General features: G+C 33.3%; 1 protein-coding gene across 2 annotated transcripts in view; it reads left to right on the top strand.

The window, feature by feature from the left end:
• Positions 1-10592, top strand: part of LOC135207354 (breast cancer type 1 susceptibility protein homolog) — a 62257-nt gene extending 51665 nt beyond the window's left edge. For both annotated transcript variants that reach the window (XM_064239082.1, XM_064239081.1), the window contains exons 11-14: positions 678-978; positions 2679-2813; positions 6077-6191; positions 9742-10592. In XM_064239082.1, coding sequence (XP_064095152.1) covers positions 678-978; positions 2679-2813; positions 6077-6191; positions 9742-9932 — 742 coding nt within the window. In that variant the 3' untranslated portion in view covers positions 9933-10592. The remainder of the gene's footprint in view (positions 1-677; positions 979-2678; positions 2814-6076; positions 6192-9741) is intronic.
• The last annotated feature ends 6758 nt before the right edge of the window (positions 10593-17350 follow it).

Genomic DNA, 17350 nt, shown 5'->3' with positions numbered 1-17350 from the left:
TCTGGCCCATGTAAGCATTAAAGAAACTGAAGAAGCCAATAAAGCAGCCAAAGCTGCAAATACTGTAAAATCAAATTAAAATATTCCTGTAAGTGTTATTAGAATATCTGTAAAATGTGTTAGAACCAATACAGTTGACTATATGGCCTAATGAACCAGGTAATAACAAATTAAAACATACTGAGCCTAATTTGGAATATGGAATTTATCATATCAAAAAGAAACAATATACAAAAGTAATTGTGACATCTTAGAAGTGGTCACTCTAATTTGGGGAAGGTGTTTTTATTGTCTGCTGTACATTTACTGGTATATTTAAGGACAACAAAGATGAGGAAATTAATAGATCATTAATACAAGATGGGAAATCAGGAGAAATTGGTCACTGCTGGTCAGAGTGGAGAGAACTCATTCATGTTCAACCTGGCAAATGTAATAATAAACCTTATTGATGATGCCTATACTTAGTATTTCATTTGTGTATGGTTGTGGATTCTTATTAAAAACAAATCTTGTGAATCATGAGATTTGTGAACAAGTAATTCTCATAAACTGCACTGATGTGTAAGAAAACAATTGGCTAATGCAAGAAATGACCTGTGTTGATATTGAGGTAGTATCAGATTATTTTATATTTTTTGCCTTAATTGGTAATTCTGTGTTCTTTTTGTATTCAGTTCCAGATCCACTGGAAAGGCTGTATGTCCACCTGTCCGGGAAGCTTATCATCTAGTTTGTACAGGTCTCAATTCAAATGAAATGTTGAAAGTAGATGAATTTATCAAGAGAGTAGCTACTGCTGGATCATCGTTAAAGAAATCATGGGCATCTAATGTCACACACGTGATTGTTAAAACTGATAAAGATATGCTTGCTCAGCGAACTCTCAAGTACCTTTATGGTGTGGCAGCTGGATGTTGGGTCATTTCATTACAGTGGGTGTTTGACTCGCTTTCTCTCAACAAAGTTTTACCAGAGGTTTGTGCTAAATATGTCTCCTTTTGTTTGTTTTGTTGGTTTTTTAGTGTTTACTTTTTATCCCTGTTTGCATTATATTATTTATAAAATTAAGTGTTGACTAAAGGTCAGCCAGTTTTGCAACACTACAATATACCACATGTTATCCTTTTCTATACATACATGAAACCTGTTTGTTTTATTCTTTTCTTCATTCATTATGATTTCTAGATATTTTAGTATTAGAACTAGAAAGACCAACTTGGTCATGATATATATATATATATATATATATATATATATATATATATATATATATATATATATATTAATATATTATACAGTATGTATATATGTATGTATAGATAGATAAATCATAGAGATGAGTGATTTTTGGTAGTTGCAGTACCAGAAAGACAAGAGTTGATGAATTTCACAGATGCCTGATGCTCTCTGCATGGCATTGGAGGTGGTGGTGGTGGTGGTTATGATAATTTGGTGATGATTAAAAGATGTGTATTACTTAGGGCAGTGGATACATGGGGAATTGTAAAGAACCAGTGAGATTTTGAAGAGTTGTGATTACAAAATGATGATTCATAGTTTGAATATGGTTGGAAGACCTTATTACCAATTATGGAATTCATTGAGTTGTGTCAAGTAGTTTGAAAATCAAGAACTTGAAGATTTAGAGGGTTTGGAAATATAGAGTGAAAAGTAGTAGATATGGAATTAGCATGACAGATCAGCAGTAAGGACAGAAAATAATTGAAAAAGTACATAGATGAAGACCTAGAAAGCACACAAGACAGAAGAGCGAGAGAAAACAATTGACGTGTAACCTCTTCAAGGAAAATGAGATGTAAAGTCATTGATGATAATTGGGATTACAAGGTAAACTAACTGTATGGCAGTAATTTTTTCAAGAGTGCTTAGGTCACTGCAAATGTTTTCCAAATATACATGCTGTAATCTTATGAACAGTTTAAAAAAAAATATGAGTGTTGATGTAAGTTCTGGACACTGTTGTGAGGTTTAAATGAAACAAAGAGTTGTATGTGGATCCGTAGATGTAGATGCTAAAACCCTTGAGCTCGTAAAACCTTGAATGATTGGGTACATGTGTTGACTAGGCTGTGAAGACTCTGGGGAAGCCATAATAAACCAAAACAATCACACAACACACTGAAAGAAAGAACATGGGCACAAAACAACCGGCTTGGAAGTAGAGCGAAAGCGCAAGTGTCTACTCTCCAAGGGGGTTAAGGAAAAGACTGGTGTGTCATGAGGTCCAGTGTGCAGTCTTTGACCAGCTATCACCTCGTACATGCAGGAGTTGCCAGATCTCACAGATTCCTTGTTTTTAAATCTTTGATTGTGGTAACTGGTTACCAGCTGGTGCTTGGAAAGTTATCATATTTTTAAGACCTCAGGTTTGTTAGCTATGAAAAATACAAATTGATTACAAATTTGTCATGTTATCAGCAAGACCACTTTGGCTGGATAAAGAGGTATTATAGATATTGTATATGAGGACCATAAAAAAAATATGTTCTGTTAATTATAGAACCAAAACTTTTCTATACATTTTTTAGTTTTTATTCTTTTCGATTGGTACATGGAGTTATCATATAGTGGAAGACTGCACAATTTTTTTAATACTACCGCACTGTAATATGTATAACATAAGTGTCTTTACAGTATAGGCTTTTTATTTTCAGATTGATTATGAAGTATTAGATTGCACTGGAGCTCCTGGACCACGTCGGAGTCGAACGTACTTTAAACCTATTTTTGAAAATTATGAGTTTTTCCTTAAACCTCCCTTTCTTGAAGTCTCTGTTGACCAACTCAAGGTATTGTCAAAGATAATATTCTAATGTAAAAATATTAATAATTTAAAGTGGGTAAACTGTATGGATGATATAACAGTTTGTTTATTCATAATTTTGACAAGATTGTGTCATATGTTAAATATGTCACAATATTTTATATACTTCATCACTGTCATGGAAAGTATAAAATTCAAAATATGAAATACAGTGAGTCAGTGGACAAAGTATCTTTTGATAATGGTCTTTAGTATTAATAGTTTGCATGAATTATTGACCTGCTTTTTTCATGAGTATATTGAAGTTAGGAATATAAATCAACATCTTTTTAAGTTAAAATTAAGTTTATTCTATGATACTGTATTTGATAGGATCACAGTTCTGCCCTTCCTTAATGTATCTTTGCTCTTCTTATTGTTGCATGGAACAGGTCAAGGCACAGAATGTTTTGTTGTAAAAAGTATAAGACCCTGCTACTGATAGAATAGTATTTGGTTTCTCTTTAGTGTCATCTATCCAGGGAAATTCCCCTGCAACAGCATCTATTGAGCTTTCCTCTGTAAATGTATTCCATTTAGCCTTTTCTATTTTTTTTAACGCTACTGTAAGGTTAGCAAATTGGAATAATTTAAAAATGATTGCTGGCAAATTGATCATTCATATATTCCCAATTAGAATCAGTGATTGCATCATAAATATGTAGATCATTGACTAATAAGATATTTGTACATGTTAGTTATCAGTGATTCAGGACAGGTTGAATACTGACTGATATACATCTAACCAGACAGGGTGATGAATATTCATGTTACCCAAAATTAAAAAGATGGAAAATGATGATCATTAGTGTAGGAGTAACATTTTCAAAAGAATTTGAAAGCGGCAATTAAAAAGAAAAAATTTTCTGTTTCACGTCAAAAATTAATTGTACTGTTACTTGTAGATTAAGTTACTTGGGAAATGATGTATGTGTGACATCTTTATTCGTACAATAGTAATGCACCACTATGACCCCCATTTCTGGGATTGTTAAGTGATATAAGGAATATTCCGTTCAGCAAGGATTTTTACAATTATCTAACAGATGGGAGAAATTTTGTTAACTTTTAATTCCACCCATTTCTTTGTATGTCCTTGGAATTCCATTGGGTGATTGATGGAAACTAAAGTTTAGTGTCCAGACCATTAACCCTTAAGAGCCAGGTTAAAAAAAAAAAGATATGCAACATCCTAGACTTGGCAAAATTTGAGGTCGGCCAGTTTAAGATAAAAACATATCAGTGGAAAGAGGAAGAGATGCAAATGCACGTGGTGTAAGAAAAAATTATATAAAAATTCTTCCTACCTTCCACATTAAGTAGAAAGTGACCATATGTACAACCCCTTTTTGGGTCTTTTACCAAGTTATACATGTCTTTTTTTTTTTTTAATTTTTTAAAAATTTTATTTTGTAAAATTACAATTACAGCTCACACAATATCAAAACAGATGACTAAAATCAGCAACAAATTCATATATATTTGTTGTACTGTAAAGTATTTTTTAGAAAATTTTTCATTTTTGGGTTATACATGTTTTTTCTAATATTACTTTGCACTTTTCTTTGCAAAAGTATGATTATATTTACTTACTATCATAAAAGATACAAACTAAAACCAACAACAACCTTGGGTATATTTATGAGCAAATAAGTAAAAAGATGTCATGGGAGTAAGAGAAGTGCAACATGCTCTCTTGAAGTCAAATCACAACTAAGATAAGGTTATAATCATAATTTTATCAGACTTCATTTAACATCTGTGACATTGACATTTTTTTAAATTATAGCTACCCAAACCAATCTACCCTCCCGCAATCTTAACTTGTCACAAACCCTACTTATCATTGTTGGTTTCAGTAACACATGAGCTGCCTGCAATCACTGATCTGAGCCAGTCTAAAAGTTGCCTAAGGTGAATTTATGGGCCATAGGAGTAATGGAACCTCTTTCCAGCCTGATTCCTCCAAATTGATGACACGTAATATTGATGCTCACCATGAGTGAATCAGCCCACTACTCAAAACCTGTTATGTATTGTTACTCATATGATACTATCTGTCCATTAAGGGTTAACACATGGTTTCTTTTGAATGACCGGGTTTCCTTTTTCCTGACATAAGTATAACTTTTTGTTAGCCAGAGCAGTAAATTTTTATTTACATGTAATTTTAAATATCCACACTTATTAATCCAGAACCATTATTATTGAATGGTATTTAGGCTCAAATGAGAGAACATATTCCTGCACAGTCAGATGTAAAACTGGCTGGTTTGGATTTTGTACAATTTCACATTTATTGTAGACTGCTTCATTGTTCTTTTGTACCTTGTATCATAATATTTTTAAAAATTCTTTTTTGTGCCAGTTTTTTCAGGATTTTTGTGAACACACTGAACTATCTGCACTGGAGTCTTACAGTAGAATAAAAGATATTGAAAGGTTAAATAGGTTTTAAAGAGTGTATTTGAAAGTCAGCAGAAGTGCTTGTTGTGAGATTTAGGGAGTGACAAAGATGAGATATAGTGGACAGTTGAAAAAGAATAAAAGTAACAAAGAGCCCAAGGCAACGGTCAGGTAGGAAAGGGGGTAGGGTTTACAAGGAGAAAGAAGGGAGGCCAAAATGCATCTGGCTATGGCAAAGCAGATGTAGGAAGAATGGAATCAGAATCATACAGCAGGGGAAAGAGGAAATGTTTGAATATGCAATGAATGAAGAAAGATGGAAAGGATGTCAGATGAGCAAAATATCAAGTCACAAAGAGAAGAATAATGGATTGATTAAGCAAGAATCTATGGATTAAAATAGAATGATTGTTAGTACTGTCATCATTGACATTTATTTTATTTAATCATGAAAGTACACTGTTATATGCAATAGATTTCCATCACCAGGGGTGTTTTGTTTCCATTGCTCTAAAGCTTTGGATATTTCCCGTCACTTGTATTTTTGTGTGAAACCACATAAATTTGAGAGGCTGTGGCATAACAACTTAATTGGACATACTGCTGCATTTTTTATATATTTCCACAGTATTGTAGATAATTTTCTTCTGTAAAGTACCCAGCTACTGTATTTTCTTTTCCTTTAACTTTCTTTTATTGCATGTGGGCTCTCTGTTTTGTTGAAAACTTGCTGTAGAAGCTGATTTACTTTATCCTTTCTTTTGTAAATATGCAGATTGCAGTTGGTAAAAAATTAAGGTAAAACAGTTATGGATGATTTTGAAATTGTTTTATTTCTAACAGGATCTACTTGAACTTTGTGGTGCAAGAATCATAAAGTCTCCAGGAGAATTCAGTCAGAACAAAAACGTAATGAAGTTAATTATTGTCCAGACAGATACTAAACATGATGTCCAAAGTAAGTTCTTTTAATGCTGTGCAAATGTATCATAAGCATAAAAGTTATTAAAAATATGAAGGGATTCAATTTTGTTCTGCTCATTTGTTTCAGTTTAGCCATTATATGATACTAAGGACTATTATGCATGATTTGATGATGGAATTCTTAAATAAAAGTAGAATCATTACCATCATTAATATTTTTGTAATGTTTTCTCATTTATGTTGAGATCCCATCTTGGAATTTGTTTTGAGACGTGGTGCTAATGAATATTTCATTGGTTATTGAATGATAATGTTAATGGCAACATCTGGGTTAAAGAATTAGCCAAGCTAACCTGAATTAACATTTGGCATTTGCATGATGCTTGTAATTTACAGATTGTGCTTGCCAATTGACCAGGTTTAATGAGTGAAAAACTGTATATGTAATCCAAGTGATTCTTTCGGAGTATAATTTTTTCTACTTGTATTCCGAGTAGGCAGTGCTAAAGTTACCTAACACATTGTCTGTAAGCCAACTTGAAAATCAGGGGTTAATAAGGATTGTTGAGGCTTATTACATTCTGTATTTTACTGAGGATGATCCCACTAAAGAAAACAATGCAGATGTAGAATTGTCTTTTATATAATAAATCACTGAAGCAGCTACGAAAGCTACCGAGGATAAGATAATAAACTCATGCTACTAAAACTGGTCAAATTGTGTCAATGACTTCACTAGATTTACCACAGAGCCTGTCAATTATTATTATTATTAATAGGGGTTAGTTTTTCCAGACCTCTGAGTCTCAAGTAGACTCTTCTCAGGCTGTGCAGCAAGAATACTTTTCATTTCCGAACTCCGCAGACAAATAGATCTTTGCTGGGTCCAATTTGGGCACTCAACAAGCAAATGCTGTACTGTCATGGGTGTTTGACATCTGTTACATTTCACTGGGTCAGCATGTGGTGTTGACATCAAGTGACCATGTGAGAATCTTGTGTGTCCTATATGGAGCCTTGCTAGGATCACCTCTTTTGATCTTTCCTCCTGTGAGGATGTCCTCCATGCATATACTTCAGTTTTTATGTTTTTAAGTTTATTTGTTGTTGGCACCGAGGCCCATTCTCCTTTCCAATCCTGGTAAATCAGTGTTTTAACAGATTTTACCCAGTCTGACACTGGGGCATGTGAAATTGTTGGAGGGATAGTGCAGGCTAATTTGGCAGCAGAGTCTGCATATTCATTTCCTTTTATTCCCACGTGTGCTGGGATCCAACATATTTCCATTGATATTCCTGATTGGAGGAGTTGATGAATTTTGATTTGAATTTCCTGTACTATTTGGTTTCCTGGTTTATACTGTCTTATTGCATCTGTAGCGCTACGCGAGTCACTGAAAATAACAGAGACACTTGCTTTTGCCTCAGATATCATATCTAGAGCCATCTGTATGGCTGTGACTTCAGCAGTAAATACTGATGATACTGAAGGTAGGCTTTTTTTAATTAACATATTTTTCGAATATGCAGATGCTCCTACTCCAACATTATTTTTGGAGCCGTCTGTACATACCATAAATTTGTCGCCTTTTCTTCTAATGTGCTCCAAAGCATGTTGGCGGTACATTTCCGTACTTGTCATTTGCTTTTTGAGTAGGTAAGACAGGGAGGTACATATCTTTACTCGATTTAAAATCCATGGTGGTGGCAATTCCATTGGTGGGTGAAAAATTGGATCCATATTATGTATGTTCATTATGTATCTAGCTCTTTTTGGGAAAGAGCTAGTACTATTAACTGCTGTTACTGGATTACAGTTTTGGAAGCAGTCAGCTGCAGGAGACGATCCCGCTGGCATTGAAAGACCTCTTTGTATTGTTATTAAATTACGGTGATGTTTTAAGGGCAAAACACCTGCCTCCACCAAAAGTGAGTTTGTTGGGGACGATCGGAATTGTGACAATGGCAAAGAAGGTGGATGAGGAAGGATTTCAAGATTTGGATATTGTGGAAAATCCAATATTTCATTTACCCCACTTGAATTGAGTTAACAGAAAGTGACATTTGAGCCAACCCAGATGGATAATGTACAAGATAAAGAGGACAAAGAAAAAGACAGTGCCATAAAACAAGTTTACATTAGATATCACAGCATCCCTCGAATGGACTTTATTATTTTGTCCCATCATTGATGCAAGAGCTGAAAGTGAAGGAAATGGTAGAAGATGCATTGCACCATTAAAATTAATATCCAAGGAAATGAGAAGGCAAAAAACAGTCAGACAGTAATCACAGTGTATTTCCTGAAGGTCAGACCCAAAATCCTAGCCCCTCCTATCATTCCCTGCCTAAATTCATGGAACATATAGACCTGCTACCCTTTGCCTTTTGTGCATGTTTTAAGAATAAATGGAATAACTGTAAGACAAGAACTGCACCAGTGTGTTTTTGTTGCATCTGCAAAATTACACTTTTAACTCAATCATGACAATTCAACAAGTAGTAACTTAGATCTAAAATTGTTCTTTTGGTCCCCATTAAGGATTTGTTGGCGATTTCCAGCCTAGATACCAAAACACTTGTAGGGCTCATGAAGTCGCCTCGTATTTAGGTAGTTGTATTTCACTTGTAAAAAAAAAGTAACTGGTTACTAAATCATATGACGGCTTAAAAAATTCAATGATTTCTCATATAGATAACATACCTGTCACTTTTACCTGAAGTGTCCTCTCAACCCTGCCAGTGTACAAAACTTTTATAAAGAGATGGCTTTTGGCAGGTTAAATATGACTTTCAAGAATGTTGCTTCATTTGCATTAGCTAACAATTCATCATGTAGTTTTGGCCGAATAGGCATAAAACTAGTAAATGTCAGTCTATGAAGTATGAAATAAAAAAAGTCTTTGTTTTATAAATTGTCCTCTTTTGTTTCCTGATGAATGTTGAGATACCTCATTGTTATACAAATGCAACATAATATTGACCTAGACTTTTGGTTAGTAAACTATAATTCTATCCAATAAATGGTTCATAATATTAACATTCATCCATCCATATAAGAATGGTGTTTTTAAAAGTAATGATTCTTGCCTCCAATGAATTCAATTGGAATTTTGACAATTTTCCTTAAATAACTACAAACCAGTTCCTCTATATTGGCTGCTCTATATCCTCCCCTACCAATTAGTTCATATAAGTACAAGATAAGAAAAGAAAACTTGTGGGTAAAGGAGGAATTTTCTCATTATTGTTAATACCTCACCTGCTAGTGACTTCTGCTTATCACTGATTAGTAATTTGGGCTTGATGTTTTCTCTTCAACTGGAGAAAACAGGGTTTTATAAGGGAAGGTTGTATTAATGCAACATAATTTAAATATTCTTTCTTTCCTCCTTGGTTTAGAATGAGTGTTGTTGAGTGACCATTTTGAATGTGTTTGAATAAAAAAAAGTTTACGAAAAAATATTAGTTTTTGGTATACAACTTGAGAATATTGAAAATATTTATTGATATAATACTATATAAGGAAATGGTTCTTGGTATTGAGTATTAATAGTTAACAATGTTTGTAATATTTGTTTCAGGTTATTTAACAAAATATCAGAAAGTTACCCTGGGACATGACTGGATCATCGAATGTGTTGGAATGCATTCTCATGTCTGCATTACCCCATTTGTGGTAGGAAACCCACGCAAGCACCACTTTGCATCTTCTGGAATTCCAGCAGCACTCTTGGAAGAAAGTCAGGAGTTATCATGTTCACAGGTACTTTAATGATATCTGTGATAAGGAGCATAAATAAATAATTGCCTTAATAGTGAGTTCTTGTGATACTAACAGTGGCAAAAGCTTTAGTCGTATTTTTGCTTTTGTATTTATAGCCTGATATGGAAGGCTGGAAACAGTGCAAGTCAAAATTTAGTCTTTTGATACACTATACAATAGGACTGTACTATTTATTTAAGTTTTGAAGATATAATCAGTGAAATTAAGCCTTATTTTAAAAGGTGAAGGTGCAGATAGTTATATATATATAGGGAGCATATCAGTGGAAGTAAGGCTGAAGAATCCATAGTGCTTGAAAAAGGATACAAGGATACCCTTCTTACAACTGCATAGGCAGCAGATATTCATATTGTTTTGTGTACATGTTGTAAATAATGGCAAAATTATTTATAGATATTTTAACCCTGTGTATTGAAGAATTTACTGTATTCCTTGTAAGTGTGAAGTTCAGATGTATACGGTAAAAGTTACTCATTTCTTTAGTTATTGATGTGTAGTATGTGATTTTCATTTTATATTCATACTTTATAAGGAATATTCTTACTTCTTTCTTTCCTTTTGCTTGTACATCTGTTCTGTCTTTGATAAGGAAAAATATATTTTGGTGTGTTTGCACAATATTGTGTTTTGAAAATGAGAGAGAAGGCTGGATATTTGGTAAGGGGTATACTCTAAAAGTTACTCATGAATCATTATTTATGTGTATAGAATTATGTCCTGCTCATATATTTTATAAGGAGAATTCTTATTGCTTTCTCTTTGCTTGTGCCCCTCTTCTTTCTAAGTCAGGATTTATTTTGGTGTGTATGGAATATTACTATTGTGGAATGAAATTTCACTGTACTACTATTAGCTACTGGAAATAATTATCTTTCATTTGTGTGAAAGTTTTTGTACACTTAGGCCCTTCTCATGACCATATATACAAAATTTCTTTTTGACTGTGTTAACTACCTCTATACTTTCTATCTTGATGACCAAAGATATTTTATGTAAAATTGTCATAATTACTCAAGTGTTCTTGAGTTTATTGTTTTGTGTTCAATGTGTTTAAGTGTGTACGTATTTGTTTTCGTGGTAAACTTTTCAGGATGGAAAGAATTTGTTTAGATGATTTACATAAACTGTAACCTTTCATTGTGTGAATTATTCAGATAACAGTAATTAAAGATTGGTTTTCAGTGCAAATTAATGTGAGAAGACTTTTTCGTAAATAACTTGTCCTGGAGCAGCTGTGAATTTAATTATAGTAATGGTGGAATAGCAGACAAATGAAACCTGAGGCAAACCTGAGGTGTTTGAACTTAATGAGGGAAATAAACTGAACTAGAAGTTTTATGGCCAAGGGAGAAGAGAGTAAAGGGAATGGTTGAATATTAAAAAACGAAATAAAATAAACCAAACAGCTGGGTTGTAGGGGATGTTATAATGGACTTTAGTACAGCTTACAGTGTGTTGTGTAAGGTACACTTGTTGGCAATATATAGGAAGATTTGTCAGTTGTAGATGTTGTTAGGCTTATGAACAGTTGTTTTCATTGTATGGGAATTTTTAAATGTGAATCCTCATGCCTAATTTCATGAGTCCAACATGGTGCTCAACAGTCTGGTTAAGACATCACGAAGTTAACAAACAGATTACTTTCCTTGCACGGTAATTTTCATACTCAATTAATCAACCTAAAATTAATTTTTTTTCTGGAGAATTTGTTTTCATATTTTATTCATCTTCTACAACACAAATGAATAGTACTAGATACATATTACTTTTTAAATGAGATTGAAAGTATGCTTCTTAAAGAAACAAAAAAATTGAAGGTAGTTGTGAGGCAGAACTGTTACAGTCATTTAGTTTGCAATACAAACAGATCTGCTACTACAGATTCCAGATCTGCTACTACAGATTCTAGAGATTTATTCATCATTTGTTGCTTTTTATTTATGTAGGTATCTGATTCTTTAACACTCAATCATTTCTATCATCAGTATTTAAGAAATGTGAATGGAGATTACTGTATCTCATATGTAAAATGCACAGTAATTACCATTTGAGGGATATGTACAGTACTTCTTAAAATCAGATTCACTGCACATTCATGGAAAGTATTTGTCAAAGGTTTTCTTGGGTAATGGCAATATAAAAAGATTGAAATCCCAAGAAAAAATCCGTAAAGCTTGGAAAACTTTTGTGAATTGGTAATTTTTTCTTGTCTTTTAATTTGAAAAGTAACAGTGTAAAAGAATAATTTTTTTGCATATGTTTTTGACAGGTTCTGAAAATCCTCCTCAGGATGTATGTTTCATATGCAGTGGTGTGGTTCAGGTGATATTTATACATGCAGCTTTGCTTAATTACCATATATGTACAGTTTGAAAGGAGTGAGTGGTCTTGTTTTTGTTGAAAAAAACTTTTATCAGCAGAAAGTGTTTTTAGGTGAATTTTGTAGGGAAAGGGCTTTCATATTTATTATCTTGCTGCTTGACCAAGTTAATATAGCCACTATATGTTTCCCTATTCATCTCAGAATGTCATCCCTTAGCATGGTTTTAAATAGGTGACAAATAACTTGGAAACTAAATGGGCATATCCAACAAGTAATGTATCAATATTTTTAAACAACTTCATGTGATTTTCTTTACACTTTATTATATAAAACACAGGTTTTGGAGTTAACAACTCAGCTGGATTATCTAATTATTTCAGCTTTTTTGTGAATCTTTGATTTTGTTGGGATTGTTAGCATGGATTTTTATATATGTACTAGTTTGATACACAGTTTTTCAAAACTTGAAGGGTTTGCTATGAAATACCTTAATTAATATTTTCATTGACTTCATAAAGCCCTGAATTGAATATTTACCAAGACTTGCCAGCAGCTATAATACAAGCCTTCTGCAACTTTTAAAATAACTCTGAACTTGCTTAGTTTAATCTTGGGTAATTTTTGGCAATATTTTCATTACTGTAAACTTTATAACAATGTATCATATTTCCAGACTCCAGGTGTGTGCTAAATGGTCTGTTCTTAAATGAGGTAATAATAAGCGTGGGATACAATTAAAGAAATTGCATTTCTGGTTAAGGTAAAAGATAGAATGGATGAAAAGCAAAAGCAGAAAAGAGGGCTCTTGGGGGATTTATTGGTATGATGCCAAAGATCTTTCCTACTGTGCACCCAGATCAAGTAATACAAGAGGATTTTTTTGGTTGGACTATGTTTCCTACATTTCCCAAATTGTCATTAATGATAATATATCAGTTAATATGTAGAATGAGGGTAAGATTAGAAGGCATGCATCTATGCTTATTGAATTCAATTATATATGATGTTGAGCAAGAAGGAAATTGGATTTGTTATAGGGCGTGATCTTAATGGATTGATTATTGACACTTGAGAGTTAAATGTAAATCCCATTAGTTCATCTCGGGTTAGCCAACTGTGATGAGTAGATGGTTTTATGTATGTAATGGAAATGGTTCCCAACAACACTAATGGTGCACCATTAGTAATACTGAAAGCTATTTGTAACATCCATTTGATTTACTGGTAGATGGCTGTCTATATTATTTTATGTATTCTCTTTGGTCTCCTCCCTCATAGTTGTCCGTCCCTTCTTGCAATTTGCAACTTATGAACAAATTCTGAGAGCTAACCTAATAAGGCCTGGTTAAACTCCATCTTAAAAATGATGTAAATATGGAAGGATGAATATGATATTATGGCATTCTGCATCACAATAGTAGCGCTTATTTGGCATTCTGCATCACAATAGTAAAACTATACTGATGTGCTAAACTGTCTCCAAATTGAATACTTATTTAATATGGATATTTGAAGGCAATCCCTTGAAGTGGTTCATTAGTGTTGTTTGCACATTAATTGTTTTTGTTTATTTGCTCATTTACCTATACAGTAATACTGTACGTATAAGAAAAATTCCTTTGTACTAGCCGTATGATAGTATAGAATTGGTCTTGTTAAATTAAGTGATAATAATAAGTCACCTAAGTTTAATTCAACCACCAAGTCACAGTTCTACACATACAGCTAGCTTGAAGGATTTTTTCTTAAGTGAAAATTGGAGCAATGAAAAAATAAAGGTTTGCAAGATTCTTAAATTTTTCGGTTTAGGGAATGATGTTTGGGAGATTAAAAATTTCATTTTAAAAATATGATGCTGAGCAATGTTTTAAGCATTGTTACTGCTTCTGTCTGTAGATTGCTTTTGCAATCTGCATTACTGTCAACATTGTTCCAGTACATGACACTGCCAGGTGCACTGCCCATTTTTATATTTTAGCACAGTAGCGTAAAAGTGATCATGAAATCTCAGTGATGGTTGGTGAAGGATATTTTTTCTTAATTTGTTTAACTAAGCCTCACCTTGAAAGTGAGTGTGTGTGTTGAAGGAACAATGCCGGTTTTTAGGCTATAACTTTTGTACAATATGGTATGTAATTTGTAATTGAATGCTAGTGCGATGATTACCTGAGGATGATTTTCACAAGACATTAATTTGAAGCCTTCACCGGTATTGTGTTACCAAGTTATGACAAACAAAATCTTATTTTTGGTAAGTTCTACAAGTCTTAACTCAATATGGTAAAGTTACATGTACAGGTATCATTCAACTTTTAATAACATCTGAAGTATTTTATCTTTTAACACCAGTTTTATGGAAAAGTCCTGAGAAAACTGAAGTAGATCCTACAAAACAAAAATGTCACATCTTTGGGATGTTTTGTACAAAGTTTTTGTGACTTTTGTTCAATGACATTGTATGCGTACTTAAAGAGGTCAAACTGAATTTTGTACTTTTTGTTTTAGCTGTAACTGGTTCAAATTATCCATTAATTTGTACCTATGTACCCCTACACAGTATTACATTTTTCAGTCTTTTTCTCCATTAATTTTGTTTTCATGTTTACCATTCCATTTTGTTGGACCAGTAGTGCCCTGAGGCAGTGTATTCTTAGTAGTGTGTTGTATCTTATTACTGTACATACTAGTGTATACATATGAATATTAAAATAACCATTTGTATATCTGTATATTTTGGGGCATAATTCTCTTTACTGTTCAGTTTTTAGTTTTCTTTGGAATCGGTGTATTTGTCATAAGAATTTGTGACGTTATATACTTATTATACTTCATGCTATTAAGGAAAGTGCCTCCCCTGTTGAAAATTAATGAAGATTTATGTATGTCAAATAACTTGAGTATATATAGACAATTTCTAATTCTTAGTTTACTTTTTACCCCTATGACATATACTTCATAGACTATGCCCTGACATTGTTGGGACCATTGGGAAACAGCAATGAAACTAGCATAACTATAATTTTCCATTCACACTGCCACTTCAACTGAGCTGGGTAGAACTGTTTCTCTGAAACTCCCATTTCCCTGTGTCCCCTTTTTCTGACAATAGATAATGAGGTTATCTGAATACATATACAGTAAGGTTTTCATTACCTGCTACATGGTTGATTAACAAATTCATGGTAGAATAACTTTGATTCCATAAAAATAGATAGAGTTGTTTACTGATGTTGGTGCTGCCTGAGTAATCATAGTTAAGATACCTGACAACTGAAAACGAACAACCAGTAAAAATAATGAGATATCTGGCAAAAGTCTGCTGGTTTGTGTGTATTTAATCATGCCCAAAGAATTAGACATGAATATGGTGTAAAACATGGAGTGAATTAAGATGAAAATATAAACGACAAAAAGAACTAGATGAAAAACCTCAAACTCAGAATTACGTCAGCCGATATTTGCAAAACTAATGGTCTTGACACTGAAGTCACTGAAGAGAGCCGTTTTTGATTTTAGCCAAGCAGAGTATTTTGTTGGTAGAGCACTCATATTAGAAGCTAAACTGGAACTCAGTGTAGGATACCATAACTCAAAAATTTAAAAGCAAAATAATTTTAACAGAAAACGAACAAACGGTAAAAATAAAGAAAAAGTGAAAGACTTGATGAAGAAAATAGTCCATCAAGAATATAGCAGTAGGGAGAATCCATGAGACTTAAAACCATAAATGAAACATGAGAATATAACCAAAGCATCATCGAAAGTGCCTCAGTGGCGTGTTTGGTATGGTGTTGGCGTCCCACTTCGGTGGTTGCGAGTTCGATTCTTGGCCATTTCATTGAGGAGTGAGAGATGTGTATTTCTGGTGATAGAAGTTCACTCTCGACGTGGTTTGGAAGTCTTGTAAAGTCATTGGTCCTGTTGCTGAATAACCAGTGGGTTCCATGCAACGTAAAAACACCATACAAACAAACAAAGCATCATTGGTGGATATGTATAGTAGAACAATGTATTTTCAATAAATCATTATAGCAAAAAGTTGCCTAATGATTATTACAACAAAAACAATAGCTACTACTGTAAAATATTTACAATGATCATATTAGGCCGAATAGGAAGACAGGCAGGTTTTAGAAGCAGGTATTCAACAATTGACCATATTCTTGTAATTAACCAGCTAAAGGAAAAATCAACAGATTGTAAACTGAGAAAGCTTTTGATTGTCAAAACTTCAGCAGTAATGAAAGCTTCAAAAGCAAGGAATAGATGAATCTTATGTTAGAACACTTGAAGATATCCTAACTTCATGAAGACAGAGAGAAATTTCCCATTGAGAAAGGAGTTAGACGGGGAGACTCCTTCTCCTAATTATTCACAGCATACCTAGAAGTTTTTAAGAATTGAGATTGGGAAAATGTAGGAGTTCACATTAATGGGGAATACCTTAACAACTTAAGACTTGCAGATGACATAGTTCTACTAAGTGAATCAAGAGAGGATTACAAAAGATGACAGAAAATTTGAATAGAGAGCAGAAACGTAGGACTGAAAATGAATGAGTAAAACTAAGATAATGCTCACTGAAAATGCAGAGACAACAAATAAGGGTTACGAACGAACCTCTAGAGATTATTAATGAATATACTTATTTAGTACAGACAGTAAGTGTTTCCTCAGGACATGAGACCGAGATTAAAAAAAGGATAAGCATGGGATGGAAAGAGTTTGGTAAAGAAAATGAGATTATGAAAAGTAAAATGCCACTTTCTCTAAAACGAAAAGTATTCAATCAGATGGTCATACCAGTATTGACTTATGCATCAGAAATTTGGAGCCTTACTAAAGTCTTAGAACATAAGCTAGTTACAACTCAAAGAGCTATGGAAAGAATAGTGATGGGAATAACACTAAAAAACAGAAAAAGAAGAACATGGATACGAGAGCAAACTAAAGTAGAGGATATTCTAACAACAAGTAAGAAAAAGAAATGGACGTGGGCAGGACATATAATGAGAATGTCAGATGTATAGATGGACAAAAAGAACAACAAAATGGGTCTCTAGAGATTGCAAACGAAGCAGGG

This window comes from Macrobrachium nipponense, chromosome 32, assembly GCF_015104395.2.
Source record: "Macrobrachium nipponense isolate FS-2020 chromosome 32, ASM1510439v2, whole genome shotgun sequence".
Taxonomy (NCBI): domain Eukaryota; kingdom Metazoa; phylum Arthropoda; class Malacostraca; order Decapoda; family Palaemonidae; genus Macrobrachium; species Macrobrachium nipponense.
This window is presented reverse-complemented; position numbering and strand designations above follow the sequence as displayed.